Source organism: Parasteatoda tepidariorum, chromosome 5 (assembly GCF_043381705.1).
Source record: "Parasteatoda tepidariorum isolate YZ-2023 chromosome 5, CAS_Ptep_4.0, whole genome shotgun sequence".
In the NCBI taxonomy this organism is placed as follows: domain Eukaryota; kingdom Metazoa; phylum Arthropoda; class Arachnida; order Araneae; family Theridiidae; genus Parasteatoda; species Parasteatoda tepidariorum.
In genome coordinates this window covers 43,025,181-43,039,220 of record NC_092208.1, presented here as the reverse complement: position 1 = coordinate 43,039,220, position 14,040 = coordinate 43,025,181, and the positions used below count along the sequence as shown (strand labels likewise).

The 14,040-nt window shown below is 25.9% G+C and overlaps 1 protein-coding gene across 3 annotated transcripts in view; it reads left to right on the top strand.

Annotated features, from left to right (window-relative positions):
• The window catches only part of LOC107439126 (scramblase 1), an 18,774-nt gene extending 5,275 nt beyond the window's left edge, over positions 1–13,499 (top strand). For all 3 annotated transcript variants that reach the window (XM_043039970.2, XM_071181364.1, XM_043039969.2), the window contains 5 exons: positions 702–779; positions 4,486–4,625; positions 4,770–4,934; positions 6,699–6,857; positions 7,172–13,499. In XM_043039970.2, the coding sequence (XP_042895904.1) occupies positions 702–779; positions 4,486–4,625; positions 4,770–4,934; positions 6,699–6,857; positions 7,172–7,231 (602 nt within the window). In that variant the 3' untranslated portion in view covers positions 7,232–13,499. The remainder of the gene's footprint in view (positions 1–701; positions 780–4,485; positions 4,626–4,769; positions 4,935–6,698; positions 6,858–7,171) is intronic.
• The last annotated feature ends 541 nt before the right edge of the window (positions 13,500–14,040 follow it).

Sequence of the window (14,040 nt, the reverse complement as noted above, 5' to 3'; positions counted from 1 at the left end):
AAAAAAAAAAAAAAAAAAAAAAAAAAAAAAAAAAAAAAAAAAAAAAAAAAAAAAAAAAAAAAAACATGCTACGCCAATCAAAACGTTTCAAAACAGGAAATAAACTGATACATATTTATTTTCATAAAATATATTCTCAGAACATTAAAAAAAATAATAATAACAACAGCTAGAAGAACTTAACCCGCAACAGACATTTTAAGAAGATTTTAAATAGAATAATTCGTTACATAGAGTGGGATTGTCTAGGGGATCTAGTAGAACAAAACTTGAAAATCATCATTAATAAGATTGATAAAAATTAAAATTCGAAATATTATAGAATAATGTTTTAAATATAAGGAATTAGTGAGATTTACCTAGTAATAAGACCAGTTCCAAGCCATGGGTGCAAAAAGTTATATGCCGCAGCTTTATCAATATTAGTATTACTACTTAACACAACCTAAGGGAGAAAAACCTCTTATGATTCATTCAAACGATATATATATATATATATATATATATATGACATGTTCGCGAAACATAACTTATCTCATTCATATGAGTTGTTATTGTGCTTTGAATTATTATGTTCATATTAATTTATTAATTTGTCTGTATTAATCGCCCATATTTGTGTTTCTATTAATCGTACTATTTGTATTAATTAACAATTTATGTATTTCATTAAATGCATGACAACTAATTTATATTTTCAGCTATAATTGGCTTTGAAACTAAGAACAAATATTCTATTAAAAATAGTATGGGGCAAAAAATGTACACAGCAAAAGAAGGTAAATGATTCATCCATATTGTTTATATAATATTATGTTTTTGATGAAGCTATTGTGTTGTTTATTTTTCTGATTTGTATTTACATAATTCAAGCTTGGATAATTTGAAATATTGTATAATCTGAACTATAATTGATTCTCCTGTTCGAAAAAAATATTTCAATATTGAAATCAAGTTTGGTTTTTAGTAGCAGTTTGAAAAATCAATATTAAAGGCCAGCTGAGACATTAAAAGAATTTCAAAAGTATACATTTTATAACTGCTTTATAAAATAATAAAAATTAAGGGTTAAAGAACTTGAAATATGTTAAAGCTGTAATTTTTTTTATATACAGTCGAACCTTGCTAACTCGAACCTCGATTTCACGAATTTTTCGATATCTCGAAGGAAAAAAAATTCCCTTCAAATTTCCTATACACTCAATGTTAAGAAAACACTTGATTTCATGAATTTTTTTTCTTCTAATCCCTCGATAACTTGAATTTTTTTTCTAAGTGTAGATTTTTAATAGTGTAGTGCAGATTTTTTTTCTAAAATTAAACAAATATTCAAAAAAAATTTAAGATTGGCTGACAAGGCATAGAATGATGTGTCTTCCTCTACGATAATGAATGGTTTCAAGAAATCTGGATTCATTAAAGATCACGAAAGCAATCAAACGATCAATATCGTTAATTCTGCTGAAAATTATTTGGACAGATAGACCGGACTCATGAAGCTTGATGTCATGGAATTTCATGACTTTGTATACGTAGATGATGCAGTAACAATGTGTGGTTAGTGGGATGACAATGATATCATCGCTCAAACGAAAGCTTCTTGTGAATTATTAGAAGAAGAGGATGAGGAAATCGAAGATTTACCGCCCAATGTTACTAACAAACAAGCACTTTCTGCAGTGGACACTGTAAGGAGATTCATTGAGAGGCAGCCGAATATGTCAGAGGAGACATTTAAAGCTATAGTCCACGTAGAAAGTGTTATAGACAAGCTTTCTTACACATCTCTAAAGCAAACTATAATTGAATATTTTTTTAAATGAAAGTGTAAAAAATATTTTTAGAATAAATATGGAATAGTAAATAAGGTATGTAAAGAGCATTTTTCTTTATTCAACCATCAATAACATGCGATTTTCGATAATTTGAGTTTTCGATATCTCGAATTTTTTCTTCTCTCCCTTCAAGTTCGAGATATTGAGGTTTGACTGTATTAAGTATTTTACTAAACTAATCTCATCTAATAAAATAACCTAAATAAGTGATGTGTTAGTAATTAAACCACATTAAAATCACTAAAAGCCTCTTATTGATGTGTCCACAGTATCCGCAAAACCATGTGTCCACACTTGCCCTATAGAGTCATTAGTCTGTTTTAATGCATGATAGCAGATGCAAAATAAACAAAAAAGCATAATCTAATGTAAAAATAAGCATGTTTATGTAGCATAATAAATATATCTGATAACATAAATGCAATAGTATATTATCTGCTAGTAATAAATATTATAAGTAAAAATAACCTTAAATACCAAGGAAAAGGTAAATTAAAAAATTACCTTTCCACTCTGATAATATTGTTTTTTAATTTGCTGCTTAAAAGTCTAGTAATCTAGTGTGTTGTCATGTAACTATGCAGGAAAGTGTTATACAGTTTTGTCAATCTGCTAAAATTTATGCAAAAGAATTTTAATTTGTTATATTAACATTTACTTTATTATACACTAAAGAACCATTTATAGAAGACACAGGCTTGTATTAAAAAAAATAAAGTTAAATACCAACTATTCTCCTTCTATATCAACCATATGACCAAACAAAGATACTAATGTAGACTTTCCTACTCCAGAGGGCCTGATTTAAACTAATTTTTTGACCTGACGCAAAAATAAATACCCTTTTCTATGCGGAAAAATCTATTTCGTCAAATGCTTGTGTGAAGGCAAAATGGCTTAAATAATATATTAGAATCTATAGGAAAGGGTTTACTATATTTCATCTTACAGTATATATTGCTCACATTAAATATGTAAATAAATATTATGCAAATATTTATTAGATTGTTAATTTATAATGTTTCACAACAAATTTTTAAGAAAAATGTTTTGTCTGGATGGAAGATCGACTTTTAACTTGATAATTATCATATAAAAAGAGAATACAATTGAAACATTTATAAATGCTTGGCACAATAAATGTATAGGCATGGGTGCCACTCTTCAGTCCTGGGAACTGAAATCAGTCTTTAGAGAAAATCAGTAGATTAAGTTTCATACATTAATATCTCTTCCATTTGTTTTTAATATTAAAATTCGTTAAAAATGTAAAAAATATTTTCTGTGAAATAAAAGTTACATTTTAATGTAAACATTGTTAATTTTCATAATTATTGCAAAATGATTGAGTAATGATGCAGCTTAGTAATGAAAAAATTCTATTGAACTTCAACGCCAGCTTTCTTAAACAAAATTTGTACTATTGCTATATCTAAATTTTCTTGTTTTTATTTCTCCCGAACGTTTTGAAAGGCTGGCCAAAGTTAAATTAGGATTCTTCTTATTATTATTTTTTTAAATTTTTATCAAGATAGGACAAAAAATAAGTAATGGTGAAGGGAAAAATACCTAGAGATATGTATAGCTTCATGAAAAAATTAGTGGTTTATTATTTAGCTGTTAGTTATATCTTGTTTTCTATAAATAAAAAATAATAAAATAAAGAAGAAAAAATTAGATTATTTATTTAATATACGAGTCCTAATCATAGAAAGGTACATTTTGGAGTCAGTGAGCTATAAATTTCTTAAAATTCTCAGAAACAACTCTAGATTGTATTGGATAAAAAAAACAAATTCAGTCTTAAAATATTTTTAGAGTGGCACCCAAGTGTATAGGCTATAGTCCTTAATATTTAACATAATGCTGGCTCCTTACTCAAATGGGCGTTATTGATTCCTAAAGACACTCTGTCCCTTGTTTTTCTTGCTGTCAAAAAGGTGTGTATGAAAGAGAAGCTTCTATATAGACTTGCTCAAATGTGAAACCCTTGATTATAATATCTGTTATTGATTACAAGTACCAATAGTATTAATTATAAATAAATAATTTCAAGAAATATGTTTTTTTTTATCAAATAGTGTATATCTGATTTAATGTATCTTTCACTAAATTTTGGCATATTATAACAATTATAATGATTACATCAAAAATACTATCTGAAAGTATTTTTAGAAAATTAACGTAGAATATTGGCTTTCTAACTTGATTTTTATGTAAAATAAAACATTATTTTACGAGTGCAAAGTCATACTCATCTTTTCTTTTTATTGTACAGAAAAACTTCCTATAAGCCAAGAGCAAATAAGAAATGTGACTACAAAACTATTTTTGACTCATTCAACAGTATTAGATTTTAAACTTCTTGGTATAACAAAATTTGACCAATTATTTACAAAACGCAGTGATTAACTCAAAAAAATCTTAGAATAATATGAACAAAAAATTTTAAGAATGTGTTTTATCATTTGTAATTCCTTAATGAAAAAAAAATACCCATTGCAAAATTTGACTGTGAAATATCCTGTACAATGTGCATTGCATGAATTGATCATGATTCTGATTTATACAGATAACTGAGACACTACTTTAACTTTATTCTTTGATATTTTCTTTTATTGAATATCAATACGCTCTTTTTATTATTTAGATACCGATTGTTGCACAAGGATGTGTTGTGGGCCTAATCGGCCATTTGAAATGAAAATTAAGGACAATGCTGGCAATGAAATTATACATTTTCACAGAGAATTGCGATGTGATTCGTGTTTATGTCCATGTTGTCTTCAGGTATGTTTTACATAGCTTTATTCTGTACTCTTTGATGCAATAACCTTTAAAGAAAGGACAATTATATTTTCTGTCTATACTTTTCACTTTTCATTTATAATAATTTTATTTACAATCTAAGAAAAGAAATTTTTTTCTCTTTAGCGATTAGAAGTTATGTCACCTCCTGGTTCACTCGTAGGAACTGTGGAACAAGACTGGTCAATTTGTGTACCAAAATTTTCAGTTAAGGATGCATCTGGAACTACCGTTTTAAAGATTGAAGGTCCAGTGTGTACTTTCTCAATCTGTGGTGATGTTGAGTTTGAGGTACATTATGTTTCGAAATTATGATTACCACAAACTGTTTTGATGATTGAAAATTTTTCTGACAAATTTATATTAATAGAGTTAGTTATTAACCCTTTGATGCAGAATTTTTGTTAAACATATTTTTCATTTTCATAGTTTGTTTCATAATTTTGTATTAATTTTGGTCGAAATGAGTGAAAATAAAATATGTAGTATTTTAATTATCTATGGTTATGAAATACCAGAGTCTTTGTATGCGCTTAAGATAGTCTTCTAAACATGGCTCACTTCCAAATAATAATTTTTTAAGTTTGCAGTTATTTAGATCTAAGAGAAATAGTTATTCATTATTGAAATTATTTTAATTTACAAAATCAATTATTGATAAATTTTTGAGAATAAATGAAAAGAAAAATTTTCAAACAAATTTTTTTTGGATTTTATATTATAGAATTATAATTTTCTAACCATTAGTAGATATAGTAGAATTGTATCTCCTAACCATTTTTTTTTTAGTAACTTGACTGTTTTTTATAATTAGATACCAAAATATATTTTTGCTTGTAATTAGAGCATCTGAAAAAATTATATATATAAGGGACACTGGTGACCCTTATACGTATATTGAGCTTGGATGTATAAGGGACACTGGTGTCCCTTATACATTAAAGGGTTAAAATAACGATATTAATTTTCTATTCATAGCTTTAAATAATTAAAATATTGGTTTATTTCTCACTGTCTATAAATAGTCTGTCTAAGAGGTTGATTTAAAGCAAATTTTTTAAAAAACAATTCATAAAATTATTTTTATTAATTTTTTTTTTTTTCGTTTTGATGTAGCTATTATGAACGATTTTACTAGCAAAATTACATGAAAACTGTAAGAAATATTGTATTTAAAGCCAGCAAATTAAAAAAAAGACATATATATTTAGATTTATTTAATTAAATCATATTATTTAATACAACAATTCAATTTTTTAATTAAATTTTATATTTTTTAAAATTGATTTTTTTTTCAAAATTGGAATTATAAATTATGATAATTTAAATTCCTGAATAATATTTTGTGTCAGTAAAAATTAAGTCTGTGTTTATCTAATCATCTTCTATTCTGTGTCCAGGAAAATGTATGCCGTTAAAATTTTACTTGTGCATTTAATGCCTAACCTATATTGGAAGTGGAAATTATAGCATGAAATTTTACCATTTGACCACTATTTCTTCCAAATAGTTCAAAAGTAAATCTAATCTAAAAAGAAAAGGTCACGGTAGCTCAGGAGATAAAAGTGCTCACCTCCCATTGAGATGACCTTAGTTAGAATCCCAGCTATCGCTGATGGATAAAAATTCCGCACCCAACTCACCCCGACCACACTGCTGACATCAAATATCTTCAGTGGTAGACGGATCATCGGTTAGAGTCCTCTTGTTGTCAGGTTAACCTTGGAAGGTTTTTGTGGTTTTCCTCTCCATGTATCACAAATGTAAGTTAGTTTCGTCAAAAAGGTCTGCCATAAGTTTAATTTCTCCCAATACTTGATCCAGCAGTTCCCTTGTCTTCTGAATTAGGTTCAAAATTACAAGGCTATGGAGTTTATCATTAGTAGCCGTAAACTCAAAATTGGATCAGCTGTTAAACGATAGTTATAAAATAAAATTTGAAAAGGAGGGGAATTTATTTTTTGTTAAATTTATCACTAATAATTTTAGTATACCATGTTTTTTATGTTAAAAACTGCTTTTTTCATCTATACCAATTAATGTTATTCATTATAGGTTCTTTCGACTAATGGCGTTAAAGTTGGCAAAATCACAAAGCAGTGGTCTGGATTATTAAGGGAAGCCTTCACAGATGCTGATCATTTTGGTATAACATTTCCCAATGATCTGGATGTCAAAATGAAGGCTGTCCTTTTGGGTGCATTATTTCTGATTGTAAGTTTTATATTTTTGTCTCAAATCAATTTTGTAATTTCTTCAAATCTTTTTACTTTTTTTTAGAAAAAAAAAATTTTTTTTTCACAGTTCTTCTTTACACTTGTTTGTTTGCCACATTCTGCTACAATCTCAATAGTTTTTATGCTATTCAAATCAGTAACAAACTTTTGAAATTACCGGATATGTAACTTAACCACACTAATAAATCTAATATTGAAATGGTAGCTAAAAAATCTGTAAACAAATTTAAAAATATGATTTGTAAATTAAACTTGTTTTCTTTTAAAACTTTATTACATTTATAATTACAGGATTACATGTTTTTTGAAAAAACTGGAAATAAAGAACAAGATAGGCCTGGAATGCTTTAAAAAGGTCCACTTCTTTATCTTCATTGCTTCAAAGAAAGGATGCTAATTTTTTTTTAGTATTTTCTTACATGGAAATGTTTCTTTTTTTATTTTAGAGATACGTTTTATTTGTATTTTTCCACTTCTGTATGTAATGATAAAATATTAAATATGATGATAATGAGATTTGCATAAATACGTACTTTTACAATTCTATATGTATCTAATTAAAAAATAGGCATAATTTTTGATTATTTTAAAATGTCCTTGTAAGATTTCATGTTATTTACATGCTTTTACAATTTACGCTTACTGTGGATAATTTAGTAATTGTAATTTGTAAGCCTTAACCTTATTGGTAAACAATATCTTGATAAAAATTATTGCTTCATTGTTCATGGTAGTATACGTAGAAGTTGGTTTATTAATTTTGTAATTAGTTTCATTGCACTATTTTCATATTTTCATCTTTTTTTCATTGCATTTAAGTAAGAGATCAGTTTGAGATTGTTTCAAAAAATTACTTGTATCACATATTGCCTTCCTACTGATCAAAACTGATGATGTTTACAAAATATATTTGAGCTTCTAAAAACTTAGTAAAATGTTAAAGTGAAGCATTGATAATTTTTGTAAAAATGTAAATATAAATTATAATTAACAATAATTACATGTTAACAATAATTACATGTTATAGATAAACTTATATAATCATAGTAATTCTTGAAATTTAGAGTAATTTCTTTTGAATAATTCAAAATAATCAAAAATACACTGATTTTTTTTCTGGTTAAATTTTGCATTTAACTTTCATTTATCTATATGATAATGTTAAAATGTGTTAGTGCATTTATTTTATAAAATAGTCTTATCATGATTTCCTTAGTATTTTATTTACATGACGCAAGCTAATTGAAAAATGTAGGTCTTTGCCGCTGTTGCTATCATTTTGTAATGTGCCAGTGTATTTCAAAAAGTCTTTAGTATTTTCTATTCACACCAATTATTTGCAGTTTTATTTCAAACAGCCCATATTTATTTTGATAGTGAAAGGAGCCTTGACTTAATATGATAATGTTGAAGGACATATTTTGTAATTCATTTAAAAATATCTCGGCTCATTAAAATTTACCTAATATTAATCAGGCTAATTGAACAATCAATGTGTTATTTATTTTATTAAAACTTAAAAGTATCTGAGCTCATTAAATAACTCTAAAATGTGTTAAACTTATTGGAAAAATAATAGACTTTTCTTACTTATCCTAAGACATTACGAAGTAACAACAATGATTTGCAAAGAGCCAAATTTCCAATTAGATTGCATCATGCATACCTTCTTCTGTTATCTAAGATAACATTCTAGGAGAATTCACTTCATACTGTGTTTAATTATCAAATTATTTTACAACATTTTGGTGACTGTGATTTAGATGTAGTAAAACGATAAACTTATATTGTAATATTTATCGTTATCAGAAAAAATGGTAATTAAGCTTAATATTCTTCTGTTAAGCAATTCAGTATTAAATTATATTAAGAAATATATATAATTTTAAAAAAATTTTTGCATTTTAATCTTTTCTAAGTGAGGGTAAAAGCTCTGGGAAATCAGAAATTATATTGGTTTTTGTTTATTCTATTGTTGTATTATTCTGTTATTCCTTTTTAGTAATTTGTATCCATACTTACTAATTTATGAATACACTTTAAAAGAATCAACCTATATATCGATTTTTCTGTTTTATAATTTTTTTAATAAATGCAGCTTACTATTTATTTTATATATTTGATTTGAATTTTTAGATTGTATTAATCACAAATGACTTGCTAGGTTTAACTTCTTATTTAAAAGTAAATAATAATCTAAATGTATATGTACTCTAGTTACCGTCCTGAAATTGCTAAATACTCATTCAAAATGGTATCTCTAGTGCAACAGTGCATATTTTATTGCAGTAACTAAATTATTTTGCATAAAGGTTTTTTACATTCTTAAGCAGTTAGTCTAGCTTTTTCATGTTTGTAAAGTTTGAAATTGTAATTAAAATAAATAAAACTTATACCTTCTTAAAGTTAGTTTCTCCTCATAGTGTTACTCCCTTTCACTTAGTTTTAGAAGCAATCACACTGCTCATATTTCAATAGTTTTGTAAAGTTTTACTAGAATCCTTTAGTGTTCGTAATTGTAAATATCAATGAGAATATTTGATTATGCTTGGTAAATGTCGCGAAAGTATCATAATAATTATTGTTAAAATAATTTTTAATTGAAAAAAAAAATTCTTTTATATTTTTTGTGTCAATTAGTTTTCACATCTGGAAGCTTTAACTTTTAGCTTAAATTATATTGTTTTTTAGCATATCTGCGAAATAGTTTTATAATACTTGAAAGTCATATTAATTATATAATGTGATTGCAAAAATAAAGCTCTTATTGAAAATTACTAAAAACATATACTTTATATTAGTTAAACATGTTTGCTTAGCATGTTCTCAGTGAAATATATGTTATTAATTAGTACTCTGATAAATATGAAAAATTTATCAAAATGTTGCTTGTTTTTACCCATTAAAACTTTTTTTGGCGGCTAATAACTATTTTCCTATTTTGACCATGCTATTGATTTGACAAAATCAAATCAAGAACATGGTTATTCTTTTAAAATTAAAATATTAATATTATATAATAAATACAGTTAAATATGCTAATAGGAAGTAGAACTATTTATCTACAAATAGCTTTTATTGTAAATTATTAATACATCTGGTAGTTATGAAAATGTTTTTAATAGGTTTTAAACAAATTTTTTCTCCAATGTAAATTTTTAATTAAATCTTTTGGAAAATTAAACTAAAATTCCTTTACACTTAACAAAGTCTTCTAGTCTTTAAGTCTAGTTTTAACCTTTTATATAATCCCTTTCAACTGAAATAAATTTTTGCTAAAAAGCTTTTTTGAAAATCAAACTGAAATAAATACTACTTTACTCTTCAAACAGTCTTATGTCACTCTTTTTGAAAGTCTGATTTTACTTTTTATGTAATCTGTAATCTTGTATTTATTATTCCACCAAAGTATTTTCTTCTAGTCAGCTGAATTTTAGTATTTTGCTTGTTTTTCAGAAACTTAACAGTTTTAGCAGAAGTGTTTATTTTATTTATTATCTTTTAAATTATTGTTCTCAAATTAAATTCAGAATAGGACTGGTTGATTTTTCGAAAACTTTGATTTGCTTCCTGTTTTTCTGAAGAGAAAATTTGCTTAGCTGAAAATTATTACCCAAGCATTGAGATAATTAAAGAGTTAGTTAATACCATATCATGTGGAGATTTATATTTTCTTTCAATTTTATGAAATTGTTTTCATAATTTCTGTTGCTCCGTGTAATAGTCATGTAGTTTTTAATTTTCTGTATGTTAATATATATATTTTTAGAATGTACATTAAGTTTTCTCTGTAAGTTAACTTTCATTTAACTTTAAACTTTATGATTGTATGAAAGATTTGTGATTTACATAGATTTATGATTCGAAGAAATTCCCTAAGTGTTTCATTTCTTTATATTCTCTAGTGCATGTTTTTTTTTCCATTATTAGTAAGCATTAAAAAACTTTTAGATAGCTTCGTAAAGTAGGCTAATTCTATTACTGTTTCTTTATGGTATGTTTCTTTTCCTTCCCCAAATCAGATATTTATTTAAAATCTCAAAATTAATTATGAAATTCAATAATTATTTTTAATTTTAGTACCAAATCACACACAATAATTAAGGCTATAATGCTCTTTTACTACACAATATAAATTAAGTTGAACATTTGTATAATTTTATATCGAAATACATTCCATAAATTAGTTGAGAGCTATTAATTTTTCATAGGAATAAAAGATTGACCTTATGAAATAGGTTAATTCAACTGTAGAGTATTACTTCTCCCTTTTAGCGAACCTTTAACCTTAAGTTTGCAGCTTTCAAGGTCTTTCAGCATTTTCATTTAACTTTTTTATTCCAAAAAATGTAATTTAAATGTCATGATTTGTGATTATCGAACCTTTAAGATAAAGTTTGCAGCTTTCAAGGTCTTTCAGCATTTTCATTAAAGTTTTTTTTTTTCTTCCAAAAAATGTAATTTAAATGTCATGATTAGCGAACCTTTAAGATTAAGTTTGCAGCTTTCAAGGTCTTTCAGCATTTTCATTAAACTTTTTTATTCCAAAAAATGTAATTTAAATGTCATGATTTGTGATTATCGAACCTTTAAGATTAAGTTTGCAGCTTTCAAGGTCTTTCAGCATTTTCACTAAAGTTTTTTTTCTTCCAAAAAATGTAATTTAAATGTCATGATTTGTGATTATCGAACCTTTAAGATTAAGTTTGCAGCTTTCAAAGTCTTTCAGCATTTTCACTTAAGTTTTTTTCCCCAAAAAAAATGCAATGTAAATGTCATGATTAGTGATAACACAAATTAATTCTAAATGTGAAGTACTTGGAGCAATATATTTATAAAGCAATATATTTTCTAAATGTCACATTTTTAATCAAACTGGTCCTTAGTATTGTTATGAGAAAGATATTTTGCTATTACAGAAACTCCCCTAGTGTATAGTATAATATGCGGAAATATTGTGTGGCCTAAATGGAAAGTATGGGTTTTATTTCCCTCTAAAAACATTCACTAAAAAAATGCTCTCTTGAATTTAAAAATGTGGCTTAGAATTATATTGCCTCAAACATTGCATAACTATCCTTGGACAACATACATTTGAAATTTCAGTTGTATTCTTGATGTAATAAATGTTGTTAATAAATGTATATCTTTGATATAATAAATGTTTACACAATTATTATATCAATTAAGATTAATGAAAGATAATATACTTTTATTCATCTACTACTATACTTAAAATATACTTGTGTGCCAAGTCATGTATATGATTTTCAGGCCATGTAAATGGTGCTCAAAAAAAAGTTATTTCCTTAATAAAATGTATGATGGAATTTTCATGTTCTAGGATTCAATCATGGTACGAGGCCTTACCTTAAATATGCTGATTAATTATTTCAGATGATACTATAAGTTACAAAATAAGACACAAATATGTTGTTAATCTCAATAAAAAAATCTACTTTTTTTTTTGGTGAATTTGGATTCTTGATCTTCCAAATATAGGAAATAGTCATTACCTGAGAAATAAGGTCCTAATTACATAGGCAGGAGTGCAGCCTGAAGTTTAGGCCCCACTCATGTTAATTTCTCATTTTGCATATTTTGCCATCTCTCAAAAATCTTATTTTTATTTTTAAACGCTTTTCAACTTAGTCTTTCCAAATTTTGGATTTTAAAATTGAAAATTACATGTATTAAAGTGGTGAAAGAATTGGTATACATAAAATTTTAAATTTTTCATGCTTAAATAAATTAACTAATCATAAAAGTAGTTTTTTTTTTCTTAGTGTTATTAAAATAAACAAGTGTTAAAATTTTGCTCAAAAAAATTTTGATTCACCTCATTGGTTCCGAAGATAGTGCGAAATATGCAAAAAGTGAAGTTAATATTAAAGGGTCAAACTTATGTTTGCTCTCTGCCAACTAAAACTTATATGCATTTCTTAACACGAGTAGGTTTTCATAAAATTGTACTTTTTGTGATTTTTAGTTTTGTTTTTAATCAATCTTAATATCAAGAAGAATTTCTCTCATAATTTTATGCTAGAACCATATTTACCAGATTGCGGCGACCTCTCATATTTTGAGGGTCACGAATCCAAATCCATCGAAAAAAATATGATCATTCAGTATGGTTTTGTGCCTGATTTCGTAACTTAAATATCATGCTTACTAATTAATTAGAATACTTGACTAATTGATTAACTAATTCATCAGCATATATATTAGGCCCTCGAACTATTAAGAGTGAGTCATGGTAAATGAAAATACGATCATTATATAAAAAGTTAAAAGTTTTTTTGCTTTATACATGATTTTTTAAAGCAATTAACAGTCTCTTTCAACTCTTACTTAATAGTTCTGTAAATTTCTTGAGCTTATATTTTTACCTGATTTATTTATATTTTAATTTGTAGTAGCCAATAACATCTATTTGTTTTAGATATTCTTGAAAAATTCTGTTGTGTCCCTGTAATTTCTTTTTGCATTTATATAAGAAATGTTTTGAAATTAAATAACTAAAATATCAAAGTTTTTATTTCATGTTTGATAGTGTTTTAATTGATGGACTTGCTGCTCTTTGTTATATCTGTATTTTCAATAAATAATAATAAAAATCCATGATGTAATTTCATTATTTTTTAACAAATGCATTTATTGGTTTTTAAATCTCAGTAAACAATCTGTTTATCCTTTTCATTCAGTAAACAATCTGTTTATCCTTTTAATTACATTCCACTGTAAAACTTCTCCACTTTAAAAAATAGTTGCCTAAAAAATTTATAATTCGTGTATCCTTTAATGCAGATTAGAAACTGGTCTCCCTTTTAGATATTTTTTCTGACCCTCTAAAGGCAAAAGTATATTTTTGTATTTTTTAATTATAAAAAAACAGTCTAATAGTTACTGAAAAAACACTCTGTCAGATTGTTGGAATTATATTTGTACTGAAATGTGAAATCCTAAGAAAAAAAATGTATGAAAATTCATTTTTCATTCAGATTTAAAAATTTATCAATAATTGATTTTATGAATTAAAGAAGTTTTAATGGTGAATAACTGTTTCTCTTAGATCTACATAAGTGCAAATTTGAAAAATTATTGTTTGGAAGTGAGTCATGTTCGGAAGATTTTACCTTTATTGCAAAAAAAGATGTTGG